The sequence below is a fragment of the Typopeltis vanoorti genome, chromosome 1 (assembly GCF_054136105.1).
Source record: "Typopeltis vanoorti isolate ZY-2024b chromosome 1, IOZ_Tvanoo_1.0, whole genome shotgun sequence".
In the NCBI taxonomy this organism is placed as follows: Eukaryota; Metazoa; Arthropoda; class Arachnida; order Uropygi; family Thelyphonidae; genus Typopeltis; species Typopeltis vanoorti.
Genome location: NC_143549.1, coordinates 90,946,698 through 90,967,229, shown reverse-complemented (window position 1 = coordinate 90,967,229; position 20,532 = coordinate 90,946,698). Strand labels below are relative to the sequence as shown.

The 20,532-nt window shown below is 34.1% G+C and overlaps 1 protein-coding gene across 2 annotated transcripts in view; it reads right to left on the bottom strand.

The window, feature by feature from the left end:
* LOC150110198 (tyrosine aminotransferase-like) overlaps positions 1 to 20,532 on the bottom strand; it is a 78,166-nt gene that overhangs the window by 38,469 nt on the left and 19,165 nt on the right. For both annotated transcript variants that reach the window (XM_090392146.1, XM_090392141.1), the window contains exons 2-3: positions 3,687 to 3,851; positions 1,537 to 1,641 (exon numbers count right to left, since the gene is read on the bottom strand). In XM_090392146.1, the coding sequence (XP_090248272.1) occupies positions 1,537 to 1,641; positions 3,687 to 3,822 (241 nt within the window). In that variant the 5' untranslated portion in view covers positions 3,823 to 3,851. The remainder of the gene's footprint in view (positions 1 to 1,536; positions 1,642 to 3,686; positions 3,852 to 20,532) is intronic.

Sequence of the window (20,532 nt, the reverse complement as noted above, 5' to 3'; positions counted from 1 at the left end):
AGCTTGATTATTTTCTTAATATGACAATATTAAGGCCCCGGGTTCGATCCACGGTACCTCAAGGGATCCAATTTACCTTGTGATGTTTATCACAAGGTAAACTAGACAGATGTTCGGAAATTAAAGGTGTCCTAGCTATTTTACGACTCAGTTTCTCGCGAAACTGGAGTGCGACTCATTGAGGTTAGCAAGTTCTGTTATTCACTTCGTTACAAAATTAGGTGAATGATACGAAATTCGTTAGAAACTTTCATTATCCACAAGTAATACAGAGTGTACAAAATTGTTATCGCGCTCAACTATAAATTGGCGATTTATGGTTGGAAACCAACTTCCGAATAAAATCTTAAGAAGACTTTCGTATAATCGGCGAGTTTCTGCTTGGAATCACGTGACTGACTTCATAGTTTGGGCGTTTGAGATGGTGTTCCAAAAAATGCAGGGGAAAAAAAATTACCTTCTCCAATGAATGGCAAACTAATGTTACTTTTCATGTTGGTTTAGTTGACAACGATAGCATTAAAATAGATAATCACGTGACTAAGAATGATCTGTTGCTTTTCTTTGTGAAAAAAAAAAAAAAAATGGAAATTAATATGTGTTGTTTCGATATGGCTCTATTCGATATTTCAGGAACCGGAAATGGACATTGATTTAAAAAACGCGAGACAAAAGAACTCCAGCGTGTAACTAAAATATTTCAAAACACCCAACATAATAAAAAACATGTAAGGATAGGATTTTTTTTTCTAGATTCATGGAGTAATAGAACGAAAAAAAAAAAACAACCAAGAAAAAAAAACAGAATTGATTTGCAACATGGACAGTCACAATGATGACCTTTAATTTTAAACAAAAATTGCTAAAAGTCACTCAACTAAAAGTAAAAGCAGGCTGTATATATATATCCCCTCATTCATAATCTCTTAAGAAAGAAAAGAATGATTGGAGTAAAAAAAATAGCAGACTATGCACAAATTGTTTTAATAATTGGCCAGCCTGGTTGGCCTAGCGTATTCGCTCTCCAGTCAAAAGGCTGCTGGTTCGATTCCCGCCGTGGGCATGGATGTTTGTGATTGTCTGTGAAAATACTAGTTGTGGTGGGCGGTAGATGGCGCTAGTGTAGATGATGGTAGTTGCGGTTTGTAATAATTGGTCGATTGAGTGGTAGAACTTTACAGAACGAAATATTACCGTTAAGCTTCTCTGCATTAACAAATCAATGCATGGACCTTCGTTGGAATCATCTTACATTACGAAGTCATGTGGAATTTCATTAAAAAAAAAATATTATAATAATAATAAGGATATTTCGATACTATGCAGTCGACAGAATGTCTCTATCTGAATTAATAATTATTAGTTGGTAAATGATAATGAATACGAAATCTAAATAGAGAAGGCTAAAACAAAAAAAAAAAAAAAAGATGGTGCTGGGAACAAATTCTTTCACGAAAAATAATTGAACAATGTAAATGCCATTTGAACAAATCAATGTATGAGCTTGTTTGTTCGATACATTTAAATTACACTCACCTGTACTTGGAGCATAACCATTGAATTTTTTTGATCGGATACTTTCCACTACAGATTCAGTGATATCTTCACATGGTTCCAAATTGCCAAAAACTGTCGGATCACCTTCATCAGAAAAAAAAAAAAAAAAAAAAAAACATATATGTCAATGAGTATATGTTTCGTAAGATTTTATGCAACAAAAAAAGATTAGAGGAGTTCTGTTATAAGAACGTAATTAAAATCATTACAGTGATGGAAGTAGCCGCAATTCTAAAAAAAAAAAAAAAATAATAATAATAATAATAAAATGTATTCAAAAGACATTTAATTAGGAAAGCCAAATGTAAAAACTTAATTAAAATTACTGTTCTGCAGGTATACGGGAGTTCAGAATATTAAGAACTATAAAATTTTTTGACGAAACACTCAAGTCTCGCATCGCTAATTGCCAACTGGGACATGCTAATATATAATCTAATAATAACTGCTGTTCTTGCGTAGCAAATTTAATTGGTAGACTATAAGTATGCCAATAATTAAGGAGCAAAAAGCATTAATTAATATGTCGTTATTGCAGTATTTTGATAGTGAAGGTTAGAGTGTTAGAATATTATATCACTATTAGTTACATAAGCAAAATGGATATTAGATCCAGCATTATTTCAAAGCCGAATGTAGAAACTTGAAAGTTTTGAGTTGACCAGAGAGCTTGCAGTAATAATTCCTCGGCATTCACGAGTTGCCTATGAAAGTTTCAGTAAAATATTCAACTCTTCTATGACGACTGTCTGGTCAATGCATGCCTGAAAACATACTGGCTCTAACTTTCTTTAGCATATATTTAGTACCATGGGCAAGGCTTGGACAATTTTTACATTCGGCTTTGAAATATTGCTGGATCTAATATCCACTTTGTTTATGTAATTTTGAAGCCTTTTGGCTCTTTATTTTAGTCATCACTATTAGGTTTACTTGCCAGATTGTCTGTATTTCAAGAGAAGAGATTCTAGTCTTCGAGAGGGGAAGGAGAGAAAAAAAAATTGTTAATTATGATGTTAAACTATCAAGATAATTAGTAAGGCCTCGACAAAAAATAATCCTGATTTTTGACCAAAAAAAAATTGATCTCATCTTTCAAGGTTCAACGCTATCCGAGCGGATAGCGTTTCTGGTCTACAACCAATAGGCGGAGTTCAGATTCATGGCATGGGTATTTCTGAAACTGAAGAGGTGTTTCTGAAGAGAATCAGTATTAGCAGTCGAATGTCTATATATATATATATGCTAAAGATACCAAATAATTTTATAACTTTGGTTTTAATCCTTTTTCCCAAGTAAGCCAAGTTTGCGCCTGAACGTAGTTCAAAACTTATGGTGGTGGTGCAATACCAAGGCAACTCTTGGTGGTGCAACACGAAGGCAACTCGTGGTAAAGATGGATTAAGTTCTGATCCCTTTCCTTAGTATTTCCCATAAATGTAAAACACATCTCCTAGGAGATGTATGATGTTATACATTATGCGTGGTGGTCACAACCCAGACCGGTTTCAACCTTTATTGAGGTCTCATCAGTGAGTAGGCAGACCCTGAAATGCCAAGGTTTAAATAATACAGAGCTTATCAATTCTACTTATGCAAGTTGCCACAAGGTGCTTGTTAAAGATACCAAGCTATTTTAATTATAAACCTGGTTTTAATCCATTTCCCAAGTAAGCAAACAGACAAGTAAGTCAAGTTTGCGCCTGCAAGTAGTGCAAGTCTGGGTGACCCGCACGTAGTACAAGTCTTAGGCAACTCGTGGTAAAGGTGGAATAAGGTCTGATCACTATTCTTAGTATTTACCCTTAATGCAAAGCACATGAATAGTGATCAGATCATATTCCACCTTTACCACGAGTTGCCTAAGACTTGCACTACTTGCAAGCGCAAACCTCACTTACTTGTCTGCTTGCTTACTTGGGAAATGGATTAAAACCAGGTTTATAATTAAAATAGCTTGGTATCTTTAACGTATATTATACCCAAGGTAAAAAACTTTCCACATACATACGTTTCTACTTCAGTGGCCAGCATGTGTAAAAGAAGTTGGTATCAGCTAAACATTATATTATACATTACATGTTTATAGCCACCTAAATTTAAACATTATATTGAAAAAATAATCCTACCTATAGATAAAGCAATCATTTGCTTTTCAGGATGGGGAGTAAGCGTGAGATTCTCCACAATAGATCGAATTGGATTGACAGTATTGACAGCAAATTTGGACGCAGGCACATTCCACGAGGTCCTCTTGTTCTTCATGGCCACGTAGTTTTACTAGCACTTCTTACCTGCAGGTAAAATAGAAGTTTATATAACGACAAATAATATTTGCAAAGCCATACATAATCTTCTTCCGCGCGGTTAGACTAGTGGCTGTACGCTTCGCAACCATATATGCCTGGGGAAGGAGTGTTCGATTCCCGTCGGTGACGTGAGCAGCTGAAGGATCTTCCTCAGCCATAGCTGAGGAAGATCCTTCAGTAGGTTTTTTCCCCCCAGTTTATCTGGGGGGGTTTTCCCGCAAGCAGGCAAACCGGCCTTGAGAACTCAACACTACACCGGGGCATAGGGCTGACCACTTTATCCTGTGAACGGTTTGAGTTCCGATGATTAATAAACCCACTCGACACCGCAAGGTAAATGAGGGTAAAAAGAAGATGATGATATGAGATACATAATCTTTTATGTGAATCCCAACTCATGAATAAATCGCTATTTTACATTTAGTGCAGCAGATAGGCTTACGATAAGACAGTCTTGTAATTCTAACTTTATCGTGTCTTTATTGACAATATTATACTTTAGCAAGCCACTTCAGCTCCTCAATAAGCTAGTTTCAAACTGGGAGATGAAAATTAGCTACGACAAAAGACATTTAGAAACATCGATGCTATGGTAGGATTCACAACCCACAATCTGTTGTTTCGAAAATGCAGATATCCACTCTGCCAAACACTGATCCGTGATATAATACTGTATCCTAAACCAAGAACGGATTGTCTAAAAGCGCACAATATATGACTGCACTACTTTCGTGATGAGAATATTGTTTTCCCCTTTCGAATAACTCTTTTATGCTGAATTAAACACTTTTAATGGCCAAGTGAAGACTGTTTCTATTATGATGATACAATAAGACTCGCAAGTATCTACTAGAAATCAATCAAAGCATTCTCAGCAGATTCCAACAAGTTCTATTCGAACAAATAAATCACAGTATTGCTTTTAGCTGCCAACTGATTTTCGAAAAAAAAAATAGGCCTAAAGTCCTAATTTTCTGGAAATCAGCAGATGGCCAACTTCACCTCTCATCATCAACAGGTTGAACGCATCCTGCGACATGCACTAACATGTGAGTGTTTATTCTATGGTCGTCGTTGTTGGGTTGTAGGATCAAAATGAAGCATTTTTTCCGCAGGGAGAAAATCTTATTGTCTTCCCCCCCAAAACCGACTAATCTAAAATCTTCTGTGGATAAAAGTCCTATAAAAAAATCCTATAGTTGTATTGCACTTATATGTTCTGAAAAAGGACCATAAAATTTTTAAAAATATAAATAAAATATAAAACCTGTATAAAAACCCACAAATACATATATTAATAATATATATTTGGAACTATTATTTAAAAAGGGAAAAGCTTTTATGGGTTTTATATTTCATTGTTCTTTAATATTCTATCTTTTTATGCCAGTCTGCACGCGCCTTCTGGTTTCAAAATGATAGACTGTCGTAGCTGCCGTAACGCAATTGGGAGAATAGCGGAACATTGCGCCCTTCGATTGGAAAAGACCTGGGTTCGATTCTCGTCGTGACGAGGGGAAACTCATTTGAAGGTGAGTTAGCTGATCTCATACGGTGGTAGCAGGGTTTTTTCTCCAAGAAACTCGAGTTTTTCATCCCTCATACAGACCAATCGGCCTTCAGAACACACGCAATTATAGACAAAAAATACTGTTGGTGATGATGATGCGTGATAGATGATGTTGATGGTAGTAGTGTCGTAGTTGGAGAATTAAGTAGTAGTGGAGAGGATGAGATATATTAGCGAAGTAGAGCAGTGTGCCCTCCCACGATAAGTCTTTAGACTCCTTGGAGGTGTCACGTAAAAACAATAATAATAATAATAATAATAATAATAATAATAATAATAATAATAAAAGCAAGCCGCATTATGCACTTTTAGTCGCCGATTACAAAAACTTTTTCTATCCCCCCCCCCAAAAAAAAAAACTTTTTTTCCAGCACGTTCTCAAGTTAGTCGATCTTTAGTGTACAAAAGCCAGCTTCCCCCCCTACCCCCCACCACACAAACTAAAATTTTTTTTAAGTCAACTTAAATAAAATTGATTGTAGAACTCCAGAGTATTTCGGAAAATAATACTGGTTAGGTTCAGTAACAAGAGGTGGCGTTGGTGTATGTCATAATGTCAGAGATCGTCAGAATCATTTGTATCCATAAACGCAAAAGTTTGTGACGGCTAAAAAAATTTATTGACGCCGGCTACACTACAGATTTGTAATAGTTAGGGTCATTGGTAATAAAATAAAGATGTTTGATTTGTTTTATTTAGTTTTCATGTCAGGTTATGTGGGATCTATTTCCATCTGCAGAAATTTCATACAACTTTTAGCTCCATGTCACTTATGATTATTATAACACTATTAATATATTATAATATTATGCAAGTTATAAATAACTTACGTAATATTTTTATAGTCTTGATGCGATTCTTAATAAATCAATATAGTAATATTCGTTTCTGCCTCTATAACATGTAAAAATGGCGTTTGTTTCCATAATGATAGGCTCCAAAAAAGACCATAAGTTCGATTTTAGTCACGACTAGACAAACATTTTTATAGGCCTTTCTTCGGTTGGATCTGAGTTATTCTATCTTTGGGAAGAGCAAGTTGGGCTTTTACTTCCGGATTTTTAACTCGTATGTGAAAAAAAAAAAAAAAATCGACCATAGAACACTATTATAGACAATAATACGAGTGTGAGGGTTTATTCCCACGAGGTGGCGGCAATTGTTTGTTGTACTCTCTCTCTCTCTCTCTCTCTCTCTTCCGAAAGCCTTGATTCATTGATAGCTTGAACTCGCTATCAGTGAAAGCTGAAGACGTCGCCTCCTTCAAAAGCTACGTGAGGTTAAAGGAACTCTACCTACTCTCTCTCTCTCTCTCTCTCTCTCTCTCTTTCTGGGGAATAAAATGCATTAGCGGATTTATTTTTCGTTTATTTACATTAATTCGAAATTAAAAATAATTTTTATATTATTGATAACTTACTTGTATGAGTCGCATTGACATTCTACCAAAACGGCTTCATGCAAAAACGTAGTATTTGGGGGCGTGGAGTTATTTAAAGAGAAATTGAAAAACATTCGCTTGTTTCTACCTTACTAATATCCAATTCATCACAACTAAGCATTTAAAGGTTTCAGTGAAAACAAATAACAAAAGGGAGTATAAATAACAAAGCGGGAAGTATAATTGAAAAAACCGGACCAGTAAAAGATGTCGGAGAATAAACAGAAAATTGGCCTTTCAAGCGGAAGAGTTACAAGAACTTCAAAGAATATTATCTGTAGTCGGGACACTTTACAGATATTTAAAGTGGAAATTTAAGCAAAGTCATCTTGATATATTACATTCTGTTTACGGAGAAGGAACATAGATGGGAATCTTAACTATTGTTATTGCATGATATTTAAGATTACCGCTGATAGCAATTCCAAAATATAAAAATATAATTAAAAACATGTTATTTATTTATTGAAAATTTCTTAGTTGATAATAAAGGCTGAAATTCCTGGTTGTTTATTTTTATATCTTTCTCGTAATCGTCATTTTGAATTGTTCTAAATTCAATGTTTAATTATTATTTTTGAAATAATAAATAAGAAGAAATAATAAGAAATGTTAAAGGTTCTAATTTTATCTCTACAATTTATTTATTGAATTATTAATTTATTTCTATATCATGCTCGTCATTTTTGAGCTCTTGTTTTGTTGTCGTGTTCTCATAATGTGTTTATCTTCAAGCAGGGGATACCAGAGATGATTAGAGGGAGGGCTAACTCTATCGAATGAACTTACATCATTTGAAATGTCCTTAAAACTCATGGGATGGGCTTCATATCTATGCTTTCCAACTGAAGGACAAACCTTGTCATGTCCACGCTATATTAGGCAATGAAGGCATTTCAAGCTATTCGCAAGTTCAATGTTCAATTTACGAAGGATTTTGCTTGAATCAACTGACATGTTAACTCAAGCAAAAATAAATGACTTAAGAAAGATGACATGAGATGATTTGAGCAAACTTGCTTTTAATGATCTGTTTATTTTGCGCCTGCTTGCTCGACTGTCAGTGGCATGTTTGTTCATTATATTTGTAGATGCGTATTCTTGGATTTATTTGTTTGTTTGTTTGTCTGGTTTGTTTATTTTTCTATAGGAAAAGTAAACAAGTCGGCCCAGGAACAAAAACCTACTTTAATAAACCATCGAATAAAAATTTTCTAGAAAACGAACGGAATTTTTATTTGTTTTATTTTGAAACGAATTCCATTCACAAAACGCTGTAAGTCTATAGTACAGATTAACCGTGGTGGGCTAAGTTGAATAATCCAGTTCTCCTACTCTAAAGACGACAGACATTACATAGACAGAACTTTTTCAAACCATTTCAGGATAGATTTGACAATATAGAAATATATACTTGACAGGAAATTATATTTTTTGTTTTCATCCATATTTTCTCTTAGCTTAGGCAAATAAAAGTTTTGCCATGAAGTATTCGCACAACTGATCTATTTCTATATAGAAAGTAGTTAACTTTCTGTCGTTTCTCTTTAAAGTATCCCATAATGCACTGCACATTCCATTTACAGAACGCCTATAAGTCTATACTTTATGGTGAAAGTCACTATCCAGATAAATTAGTCCTTTTATAAAGTCTAATCAGTGGTAGATAAGCTATCTGGAAGTCAGACGTCATATTTCCGTATGCAAATAACTAAATGATGTATCACCATTTTACTGTATTCTGAATAGTGTGGGCAAAGCCTCATCATAATATAAGGCAATATGCACGCCTCTATGAATACAGTGTGCTGTGCATTGTAGAAAAACAAAGAGTAACTTGATGTTAAGTGAAATGCCTCTGTATACGCATATACAAGTAGCTTAGTCATGAATATACTTCAGACACGACCTTTTGTTTGATTAAGCTAGAGTAATAATATAGGTAAAAACAAGAGTATAATTTCTTTTCCATGATAATGAATAAATAAACCCTCTAACGCTTTTTCCATTTTTTTAATAGAAGCAGGTGGCTGTGCGAAATCTGATCTGCTTTGGAAATCAAGCGGCAACCGGTTTCCCCCTATTATCATTGCCACAGCTCGGTGCATTTTGTGCTGCATAGTAGATGGAAGGTGTAGTTGCTAATTCCAACTGGTAATTATTGCGTGTCGTGTGTTCTACAGCCTATTTGCTGAATTTCATTGATAAAAATCCGAGTTTTTTTCCCGAAAGAGAAACCTTGCTTAACTGTGCCAAATATCATAAGTGTGGAATCAGCGGAAAATAATAAAAGATGATCCTAGTGGACATTAGAATACCAATTGTAATTTTGTAATTGTCACGGGTCTATGTAGGCACTGGGAATGGCAAAATCTACTAATTTTATACTGTTTGTTACGATTTCTCTGTAATCTCCCACTAGAGATAAGTCCATTTTTATTCATTTATCTCGTCCTTTTAGGCACATCTACATACAAGAATGCTTCCAAATATAAGCGGACGGTGTGATGTTTTATCACGATGAAGCGCTTTTGTTCTCATTGAACCTATCCAAACTGAAAAAGAAGAGAAAGGTTTAATTGGAATAAAGCTGAACATCCAGTACCGGAAATACCACAAAGTATATAATGTTATCTTACTCACGCTTATTTATGATAAAAGAAACTAATTTAGCCCCAAAATAGTTCTTATTTTTCTTGTCATCTAAATTATTCGAAGTGTAAAAAAAAATATAAGAATGTCTAAAAACAGAATATATATATATATATATACACGTATATATAGCAGCCACGAAAATACAAGGATTTTTCCTCATTCAGCTCAGATTAGTTGGTTTATGTGTCTACAGTGAGTTGAGTGATCTATAAACAGAATATTTGTTAATAAATTCGATAATTTAAGTAAAAATGCATATTTTTACTTAAATCATTGTGGACTATCTACTGCTGCTCTGGTTCGGAGCATGCGACTATAGCAGTGGCGAATTCTCCATGCTTGCTATGCAAGCTCATTAATTGAGAAAGGAGTAATATTTATTTGTTAATAAATGCATGCATTTATAAGCATTCCATTGAGGCTTTTATTTTTGTAGACAGAAAACGTCTTAAGCTTGTGCGGCAATAATTGAGCTTTGCGTTGTGTATCGAAGGCCGACATTAGTCAAGCTATCTTGGCTTGCTCGGTTGTGGGAGCATCCAGGTCCTCGCTCCAGCAGTGTGATTTCATGCGCACGCTCCCTCCACGTCATCTCACCCTGTTCCTTAAACACGGGCCATACGCAGTCAAAGTAGCTCTAGCCAGTGAGCTTCAGCCAGCCTTTATAAGTGTGCGTGTTGCTTGGGAAAATTAAGTTACAAACAACTTTTTATGACGATGTTATTGACCAGTTCATAAAGAAGAACCGTAGGGTAGAATTTGTATTCAAGTAGCTAAATTGAAAAAGATAGAATATCATTTGTAAAATAAATGTTGTGTTTGTATGATTAAATGTACACAAATTTCTAAATGCAGGTAACCTCGTATAACGCGGTACTTATACAACGCCGTTTCGATATAACGCAGTCTAAAATTGTATAAGTACCTTGTTGAACGCGGTACTTATACAATACGGTTCCGATAAAAAACACGGTCTACAAATTGTAGTAACCCTTTATCTTTTCACAGCGCGACTTAAAAATCAAATTTTATCTTCGTTAAATTTGTCTGCCTGTATCCCGCATGAAATTATAAGTAGCAAATTTATATTAGGGGAAATACCCTTTAGCACGCATGTACTCAATTGTTTACCGTGTAAAACGTTTATTGTTGAAAATTGTCCTCGTTTCTGCCAGGAAAGTGCATTAAAAATTATAAGTGTGTTCATCTCAAGCTGAGCATTTTATTTTCTGGTGAGTTACATACAATACGTAATGTTTGCTTTTTTGTGTAAAAAATTATTTTTATAGTAAAGGCCACAAACTGCAACGAAAGGGAAAAACCAACATTGAAAACAAAATTAATTTCTCTCGAAGAAAAATATTCAAAATCTTGAATCTGTTGAAAAATGAAGAAAAAAACAGGAGTTTTTGCAGGGACTTTGAATTTAAATGAATCAACAATTCGAACAATCAAGCAAAATGAACATAAAATCCGAGAAAGTATTTATTGCTGGGTCAACGATAAGTGCAAAGTGCGTTGCTTGTGTACACGATATTCTAATAGAAAAATCTCTAATGATTTCGATAGAAGATTGCATCTCAAAAGAAAAGTCCTATGGATGGAAATCTTATTAAACAAAAAAACTCTCAACGTTTATTAACATTTATAGTGCAGACCAGGTGTTCAATGCGGATGAATCCGGGTTATATTGGAAATAAGTGCAAAAACGCACCTATATTTCGAAAAATGAAAGATATCAACTCCTGGATTCAAAGTTTCCAAAGATAGAATTACTCTACTATTTTGTAGTAATGCATCAGGTGATTACACAACAAAACCAGTGTTTATTAACCAATCCTCAAATCCTCGTGCTATGAAAGATTAAAATATGCACTATTTTATTTTGCCTAAAACATTTATGCATTACGTGCAATGAAGTTTAAGTACAATTTGTAATTTTTATGCTATGTATTTGTTTCATAGTTTATATGTTTTCTTAACTTATATGAATTACCTGAATTAAATAAAAATATTTTTTTTGTTGGATATGTCATTGTTGTATATATAATTTAAAAAAAAAAAAACGATTTCGGGACATAATCCTACTTTTTCTATGTGATCTGATACTCGCATAACGCGATTTATATAAAGAGGCATTTCTGCGGAACCTAACATCCGCGTTATACGAGGGTTACCCGTACATAGTTTTAAATGGTCAGTAATTCATTATTCCGCTAATCAGACTTCAATCACACCTCTCATTCCCTGAATGATAACAAGAGCAAGCGTGAATTTCAAGACCAGCATTCGCCCCTGGACTGTAGTGAAGATAAAACGATAGATAGTTTTTGTGACTAGACACTGCATCTTATTTTTAAGCATTTCTATTAGAATAGTTATCGTGCAACTTTATACATAAGTTTAGAATATAAATAAAAGTGCACTTCGCTAAACTTTCTTGCACACAAGTGCAGAGGGTATTCAGCATCCACCCTTAGCATTCACTGGTCCAAGACTATCAAATGATTTCATAGACATGCAGGGAGGAGAGTATGACAGACAACTGCTGCCATCTCGTGGTTCCTATCCCTAACACTATATATATTATTACCACAATATGAGTCATTTACTTGAGTTCTGAAGTGAATCGACCATGGAACTCAATACCGGCTGAAAGAGGCCTGAGACCTAGAAAACATTCATCTAGTCAGTGACTCGAATCGAACTTATAACAGTCTTCCTTCTTGTGGTCTAGCACTATAGAAGTAAACGCCATATATTCACAGGTAAATATGTGCCTTTTAAAATTCTTCTTTTTATTTTTATAAATAAAATAAATATTTCATTTTTATTATTGCTGTATTTTGAGTGTTGTCTGCGTGGCTTATATAACATTTATGATGGTAAATAAATAAAAAAAAAAAAGATCTCATGAGGTCTAGTCCTAGTTACCAACTAGAGCTCTTTTTTCTAACCCTTTTTATCCTGCCTATTCCATCGTTCGTTAGTCTATTTTAGAGGCAACAAGCGGAGTTTTATTTTATTTTTTATTTTTTTCTCGGAAGAAACATGGGTTTTTTAATCTCGCAACTCAGAAAAATTGGCCATAGAACTTACAAATTAACGTACAATAGTAAATTAGAATTAAAAACCCGAGATGAGGGCAGCTGCTTGCTGTGTTCTCTGTTGTCGCTTTCATCAGATCGCACATATTTTGGAGATGACTAATATGGATAATGGTTGCCAACTAATTTCCAGAATGTTACGGATGAAGAGTGTTGAGTATTTCCTTTGGGTGATAAAAAGCATATAGGCTTTATTATTATTGTTGTTATTATTATTATTATTATATTTTGCATAATTCTCAGTCACCATTACTTTGAGATTATAATGGACACTAATCTTTGAATCTGAATATCTAACAAAAATAGTATATTACACTACATTGTGCAATTCGGATTGGAAGAATACAAAACAGTCAAGACGTCAGTTACTGTTTGTTGATTATTCCAAGGAATCGGAAGAGATGTGTCATTCGTTAATTTGATTTGAAATGAGATAAATACAGACGATTCCATCTTGAATAAATCTTCTAATATTAAGCTTCGTTAAACACAAATTCAATAATTGTTGTTAAGATTTTAGTATGCAAATCAATATATTTACTGTTGATTGCCATACAAAAATGAACAAGCTATGAAAATAGATAGAAAAACAAAATATCAACACGGCAATCTCGAAATTATAAACTTTTAGTCAGGAGGAGAAATTAATTACAATAATAGATAAGTGAATGAGAAAATGTTAGAAATATACTGATGTTCTCGTACTTCCCCGTAAAAGGGGTTCACGACCGCTGTATCATCATACGAAATAAATAAAAATATATTTTAAAAGTCGAGGAATGACTGGTTGGAATCGGTTGACTGGTGAGACCTGGTATTTTAAATATTAAAGTTTTTTTTTTTTTTTTTTTTTTTTTTTTTTTTTTTTTTTAATCCGAGGTTTCATTGCAACCCGAACTTGGTCGGCAGTGTCTTCACTCTACCTTACGAAGGAAGTGATTTTTCACAGATACAGCAAATTGCTCTGCATTCTATGTCTGACGTCGTTAATAAATAAAATAAAAATAAATAAAATACACATACAGGAAGAGGATGTGACAGAAATGAATTAGTAAGGAGATTTTATAGCAGAGATATGGAGAAGATTATTTCAATTCGTATCAGGTGGGAATTAACAAAGAATTCAGGTGTAAAACCTCCAAACTGCGGATCGTGTCCGGTTGAGAAATGAATGTTTGCGATTGTCATCAGGTGATGTATTAATTTCATTGGCCGTCATTGCCTGGAGCTAATTGAAAAATTTCATGTTTGACCTCCGAAACAGGATTCCTCACCCACAGTACTAAAATCTACTAAGGCTTCCAACTGTTTGAGAAACTGGCACACAAAAAAAAAAAAAAACCTTGGATATTAACTTTCTTAGCATTATAATGAGCAATTATTCGAGAACATTCGAACAGCAGTTACGATCTTTTCTACAGCAGTTTTCATTGCTGTGAGATTTGAATGGAAGTATTCACAGTCATAATTTGAATGTGAATAATTTCATTCTTCTACAGTTAAATGATCTTTGTCACAGGAAGGGGGGGGGGGTTCCCCCATCAGCGAAATAACTTCTTTTTTTTTATTTTATCTGCAACTGGACCAAACCAGCTTTAGAACAGACACAGGCGCATACAAATATATACGAATTAGGAAGGAGTAGGAATATTTCTTCCAACATGCCTTGATAATATACTCAATCTCAACTATATGAAGGAGTCTGTCTACATAGGCAGGCAAAAAAGAAAAAAAAGCGTTTTTTCTTAAAGAATGAAAAAGAAACTAATCTTGAAAATTAGTTTTCTAATTATTATTTTTTTTTAATTCAACCCTGAATTTTCTGAAAAACGACGCTTTTTTTTTTTTTGATAGTCAGTTTGTATGCAATGTTTATGACAATTTAAATGTGATTTTTTACAGCATAGATCGAACTCCCCTCTGGGGGAGGCCGCTCTACACTATAAGAAATGGATTGCATGTATACAGTGTAAGGGATCTCGCAAAGTGGCAGATTTGCTTGTTTAATGAGATGAAAAACCCGCTACTCCCTTATGAGATCAGTTACCACACCTGCTGAAAAAAGCCCATCTTCCGTGTGTTATAATAAGAATCGGATCCAGGCATTTTCTGCTCGAAGAGCTCATGTCCCGTTATTCTTTCAATTGAGTTACTGAAGGGCCTCATTTAATAAGCATATCAAAGTATGTATTGAAGTAATCCCTCATAAGAAAACGCACTTGGTGACTATTTTGTCCGGTCTGCGATGTTTCACTTCATATTAGCACAAATCACAATCAGTATCAAATGAAAATTCTCTCTCTCTCTCGAAAAACTGAAGAAGTTAGGTGACAATGGATTTATAATTTACTCCATGAGTCGGCATGGAGTGCCGACTCGAATACTATTTTTTTTTATATATATATTGAAAGTCCTGATTTAAAAAAGCAAACAAACTGGATATTAGTTAACACGGTGGTAACATAAGATATATTTTTAGTTGGTGGCATGTTGCATCTTTTCTGGGAGAAAAAAAAAAAAACGAACAGTAACAGCAATGGTAAAAGAAGGGAATGACTTCCAGATGTTTGAACAGAGAAGAAGAAGAAGAAGAAGAAGAAGAAGAAGAAGAAGAAGAAGAAGAAAAGAAATACAAATGGTAAAAAAAGTGCTTTTTAAGCTCTTTATTTAAGTAAGTACTTTTTAAGCGGCTATTTTAAGAAGAAGATATTGGATAGCATCACCTTTACAAAATGTGTGTTATTCTTTGATAAACATTATTATCTCAAGGCAATAAAACATTTATTTATTCAGAGGAATGCAAAAGTGGATATCTTTCAATCATGTCTGCTAGTATGAAACTGAAACGATTTACGTAAAGCATAAAGGAAGAAGTCAAGTTCCTGCGAAATGATCAATGAACGTAACAGCACATATTTAAATAAGTTTAATTTTTTTATAATAAGACAGAAATTAAGGGGGGAAGTAACATTAATGTTTCTTTCAAGACATTTACCCGACAAATTTTATCTCTTATGACTGGGGAGAACTAATCCTGGAATTAACAGAATATATTATAGGAATTATGGTATATTCTTCTTTTAATCCTTACCCAAGTGAAAGCATGCAAAGTTTGCGCGTGAAGTATCTTCATGACTATGCTACCTTCATACAGAGACTTGATTTAATGTCAATTCCTTTAATATCCCATAATGTAATGCATCCTTACTTCTGTTGAGCTGTATATTGCTATACATTATGGGAAGGAGCTACAACTCAGACCAATTTCGACCTTTATTGAGGATTTCATTGGTTCAATATTCTTAGGATTCCAAAAACTCCTTGAATTATCCCAAAAAGACCACTCTCTGAAAATCTCAATAATCTCTTAGCTCTACCCGAAACACTGTGCAGCCTTATGCAGTACAGGCAAAACCCATTACGCACCAAGGATTGTCCCTAAGCGACAACAGACAAACCCAATGCACACAAAGGCCTACCACTCCGCCAGATAATGGAAGGCTCTCCCCCTCCCCCGCAGCTCCCATACGAACATATAAAAACATCATCACTGGGTACCAGACGTAAGAAGATACTGAGGTTAAATCAATGCAGAAATCATATATTTTTCCATATACAAGTAGTAAAACTGCGCATCACCGTGTTATCAAAATACTCTGAATCAGCGAAATTTGTAAATAATTACAAATGGCCACTTAACCAGCGGAGAATGCTGGTCTTAAAAATTCATGCTTGCTCTTGTTATCATTCAGGGAGTGAGAGGTGTGATTGAAGTCTGATTAGCGGAATAATGAATTACTGACCATTTAAAACCATGTATATATTTAGAAATTTATATACATTTAATCATACAAATGCAACATTTATTTTACAAATGATTTTCTATCTTTTTCAATTTAGCTACTTGAATACAAATTTCACTCTACGGTTTTTCTTTATGAACTGGTCAATAACATCTTCATAAAAAGTTGGTTGTAACTTAATTTTTCCAAGCAACACGCACACTTGTAAAGGCTGGCTGAAGCTCATTGGCTAGAGCTACGTTGACTGCGTATGGTCTGTGTTTAAGCAACAGAGTGAGACGACGTGAAATGGCTATGCGCCCGCATGAAATCACAGTGCTGCTGTGAGGACCTGGAAGCTCCTACAACCGAGCTTTGTAGGACTTTCCAGCTTTGACTAGACGAGCAAGCATCGGCCTTCAATACACAACGCGAAACTCAATTATTGCCGCGCAAGCTTAAGACGTCTTCTGTCTACAAAAATAAAAGTCTAAATGGATGCTTATAAATGCATGCATTTATTAATAAATAAATATGACTTCTTCCTCAATTAATGAGCTTGCGCAGTAAGCATAGCAAGCACGGAGAATTCATCCCTGCACTTAACGGAGTAGCCATTCTATAAAATCACGAAGAAGTTATACATGTCATTTGTTTCTGCTTATCAAAAGCGAAATATCTTTCAATGTTAGTTCGAGATTAATTAGAGTGAGCCACTCTTGCAGCGTCAAACATTTTCTAATATACAAAACCATTAGTAATTTTGGGCATTCGAATTCTTATTCTGTGAGTTGTGCATACTTTGCTTTAGTATCAAACTAATTTAGGAGAAAGTACTTTAGAAATGATGCATAAACTCGCAATTAAATAATCAAAGAATATGTCTTAGCCTAATCTTTAAAGAAGGACTAAGAAATTATGAACAGATGACAGACTAGCTTCGCAATCTGTCTTCGCATCATAAATCATTTAAAGTATTATCAGAAACTGTTGAAATGACCAGTCTGAAATAACGTTTTGATTCCCCTTAAGAACCTTGGCCTCTGTCTGAAATTACGCTACCCTTTCGATGTTTAAATCTTTCGTATTAAGTGGTCTGTTTGTTCTGGGCCACATGTAGATTCGATGATGCAGCATGTATTTCACAAAGCGAGTGTCAAACAAGATGGCAAAGTACACTTCGTAAATGAAATATACAGAGTTTTCGTAAACCTGAAACTAGTTCTGAAAAAGTAATTCAAATATTTATATTTCAACGAATTGATATTTACTTATCTGACTCAACGACTGTGCTTTGATTACTTACTCTGATAAAAATAAAAAAAAAAAAGGAAAAAAGAAAGAAAAATTACGCATAACATTCCAAACTGTCACGTCATCTTTTAATTAAGTGCTGAAGGGTCTGTCACGGTCAACGAATTGGGCTTCTTATAATTAATTCGATTTAGAAACTTGTTGAGGTTCCTCATTAGTGGGGGAACCTCTGACGGTTCACGAAAAGTCGTTGTACTTTATACAATGCATATACAGTGATAAAGACTATGCGAATTAGTTGCACTTTCGGTTGTTTACCGATTTGTTTACCGTTTTCAATATCCGATTGTGTAAGAGGAATATATTTTGGTCTGTTGTTTGCTTTTCGATAAATTGTTCACTAAAACTGCCAGCCTGGTTCGCCAAGTCGTTTGAATAATACGTATATTTATAAATGTATAATGTGGGAAATGTCTGAATAAACTATTAGTTTTAGTTTTGTTTTATTTTGTTTTTGTTCACTAGTCCTAGACACGAGGCTGTGGGATTTCAACATCGTGCAAAACCTGGTTGAAAAACATCAACTCTAAGCTACTTTGGTATAATCCTGTAAGTTTCGCGTTTCAAAATGAAATGAAAGAAATGGAAAATGGGCCGAGTTAAAGGAAATATAATTTATTTAGGTTTCGTTTCTATTTTTTTATGTCAGTGTCTGTCATTTTTTGATGGGTTATGAGCTCTTTGTAGTGATAAACAATAAGATTGCTGTAAGAATTTCCTTCAGATGAAAACCAACTATTAATTGACAAAATCACCGTGAAAAAAAAAAAAAAAAAAAAACGTGACGGTTTGACAGTTATGAGGAAACTTTTAAATACGCTACACCGCTTTCACCCCAGATCACTACAACTTCGCAAAAATGAACAGCTAAGTCATGTGATACATTTCGGCATCTTTTAGCTTTAACAAGCTAAAACTGTTAACTAATTGCACCTTCAAATACTATCCAATTAATGTGGATTAAAAAAAGAGAAACGAAAAGACTGGAAACATACCGTGATTATATATTTCTAGTAAATTCTGATTTTTTCACTTCTAAAGGCTTCCTGTTACTTACTAGCGCTTCAGACGTCTATCTTTGCAAGACGATAAACCATAAACAATAAAAAACAGGTCAAATTTGTGTATGCAATATAAAAAAGTTTATAACAATAAAAAAAATCCAGATTTCATTTGGACGTTAAATTGGTAGAAATGATATATCAAAGATCCATTCTTATTTCATTAAGGATTGTATTTTTTATATCAATATTAACCCATGAAAGGAAAATATGTCCAAATGTCTTCACAAGGGTTTTATTCCACAGATGCACATCACAGAATAGCAGCTCTCACCTGTAGCTTATATAAAAATCAACATACGCATATGTTGATATTTTTTTATATAAGATGTTCCTCAACCACAACTTCTATCCTCCACCACTCTCCCACATCCAGATGGTGCGAGTGCAATGTCGAAACCAACCATCTAATGTGGATTCGTAACTCGGTCGGTTTATTGCTGCTTCTAATGAAGTTCGAAGTGTTTTTTTTTTTTTTTTTTTATTAAGGTGCGACAGCTGTTTCTACCTAATATTCTCATAGATATTAGGCAGAACCTTAGATCAAGAACTCTCTTTTCAACATCAGCGTAATCCCATGTCAGAAAGTGTTGTTAAAGAATTTTTTTAGTCGTTTAAAATGACCGAAAACGAATCGAAACGTTGATAGCTAAATATGGAGTTTACTGAATTTTAGTTTGTGTGTGTGTGTGTGTGTGTGCGCGCGCGCGCAGTAAATAACTATGCATTAGAATTAGAACTTTATAATTCTAACGAAAAAAAAAATTAAATAAACTATTTATTTAATAAATATAATTTTTAATAAATGAAACACTAAAAAAGTATATCAACTATCAATAAAAAATAAGAGAAAAAAAAACGTTTTTAAAGAACACATGTCCCTTTTCGAAAGGATATTTAAAATAGTTCTAGATAAAAGCAATAGTTGTCGCGATCCATTTCAACGGGATGTTCGATGATAATGATTTAAGATAAGCTGTACGTTTACAATGACGCAGAAGTCGACAAGATGTATTCATAAAATAACAAAACATAATGTTATCAAAGTTTGCAACAAAAGCGTTTTCATTCATTTATGTTCAATTGTAAGTGGGACATATTCGATACGAAGTATACTGGATTCAAGCTCTATTAATACAAGAGAATTCGAAACTGTTCTAAAGACCAAAATATGGCACTTTTTTTTTTCCAGTCTACTTTAGGTCATTCATGAAGCCTCGATTTCCCGGTCATCCTATTACCGTATAGCTCACGCGCGCTCACATACACACAACAAACATAATAACTCTCAATAATATTTCCTTTCTTCCGTTTTGTTTCTCGAAATTCTCACGACATAAGCTTCGAAGAAAGTATGCTTTGGGACTCCAGTACTTTCAATAATAATTTGACCTTTATTTAATTTTTTTTTTATGTTGTTGAAGTTAAATTTTTGTTTTTAAAGATGAAGTTAATGGATAAAAATAGAAGAAATCCTAATCAGAATCATTTCATAATTATTAGCAAACGATTTATCGATCTTATGAGTTTAGATGTTCAGATTGGGAGGCCTACAGACTAGACAAGACACAGTCTGAATTTCGAGACATAATATGGAACATGCTCCCATCAGAAAGCGAGGAGTCACACACGGTTGATAAGCTTACCATGATTTCTGTTAGAACACAACATTAATCTACGTCAATATCCTTAAGCCTATCGAATCAACAGAGCAAATCTGACTGCGAAGCACTTA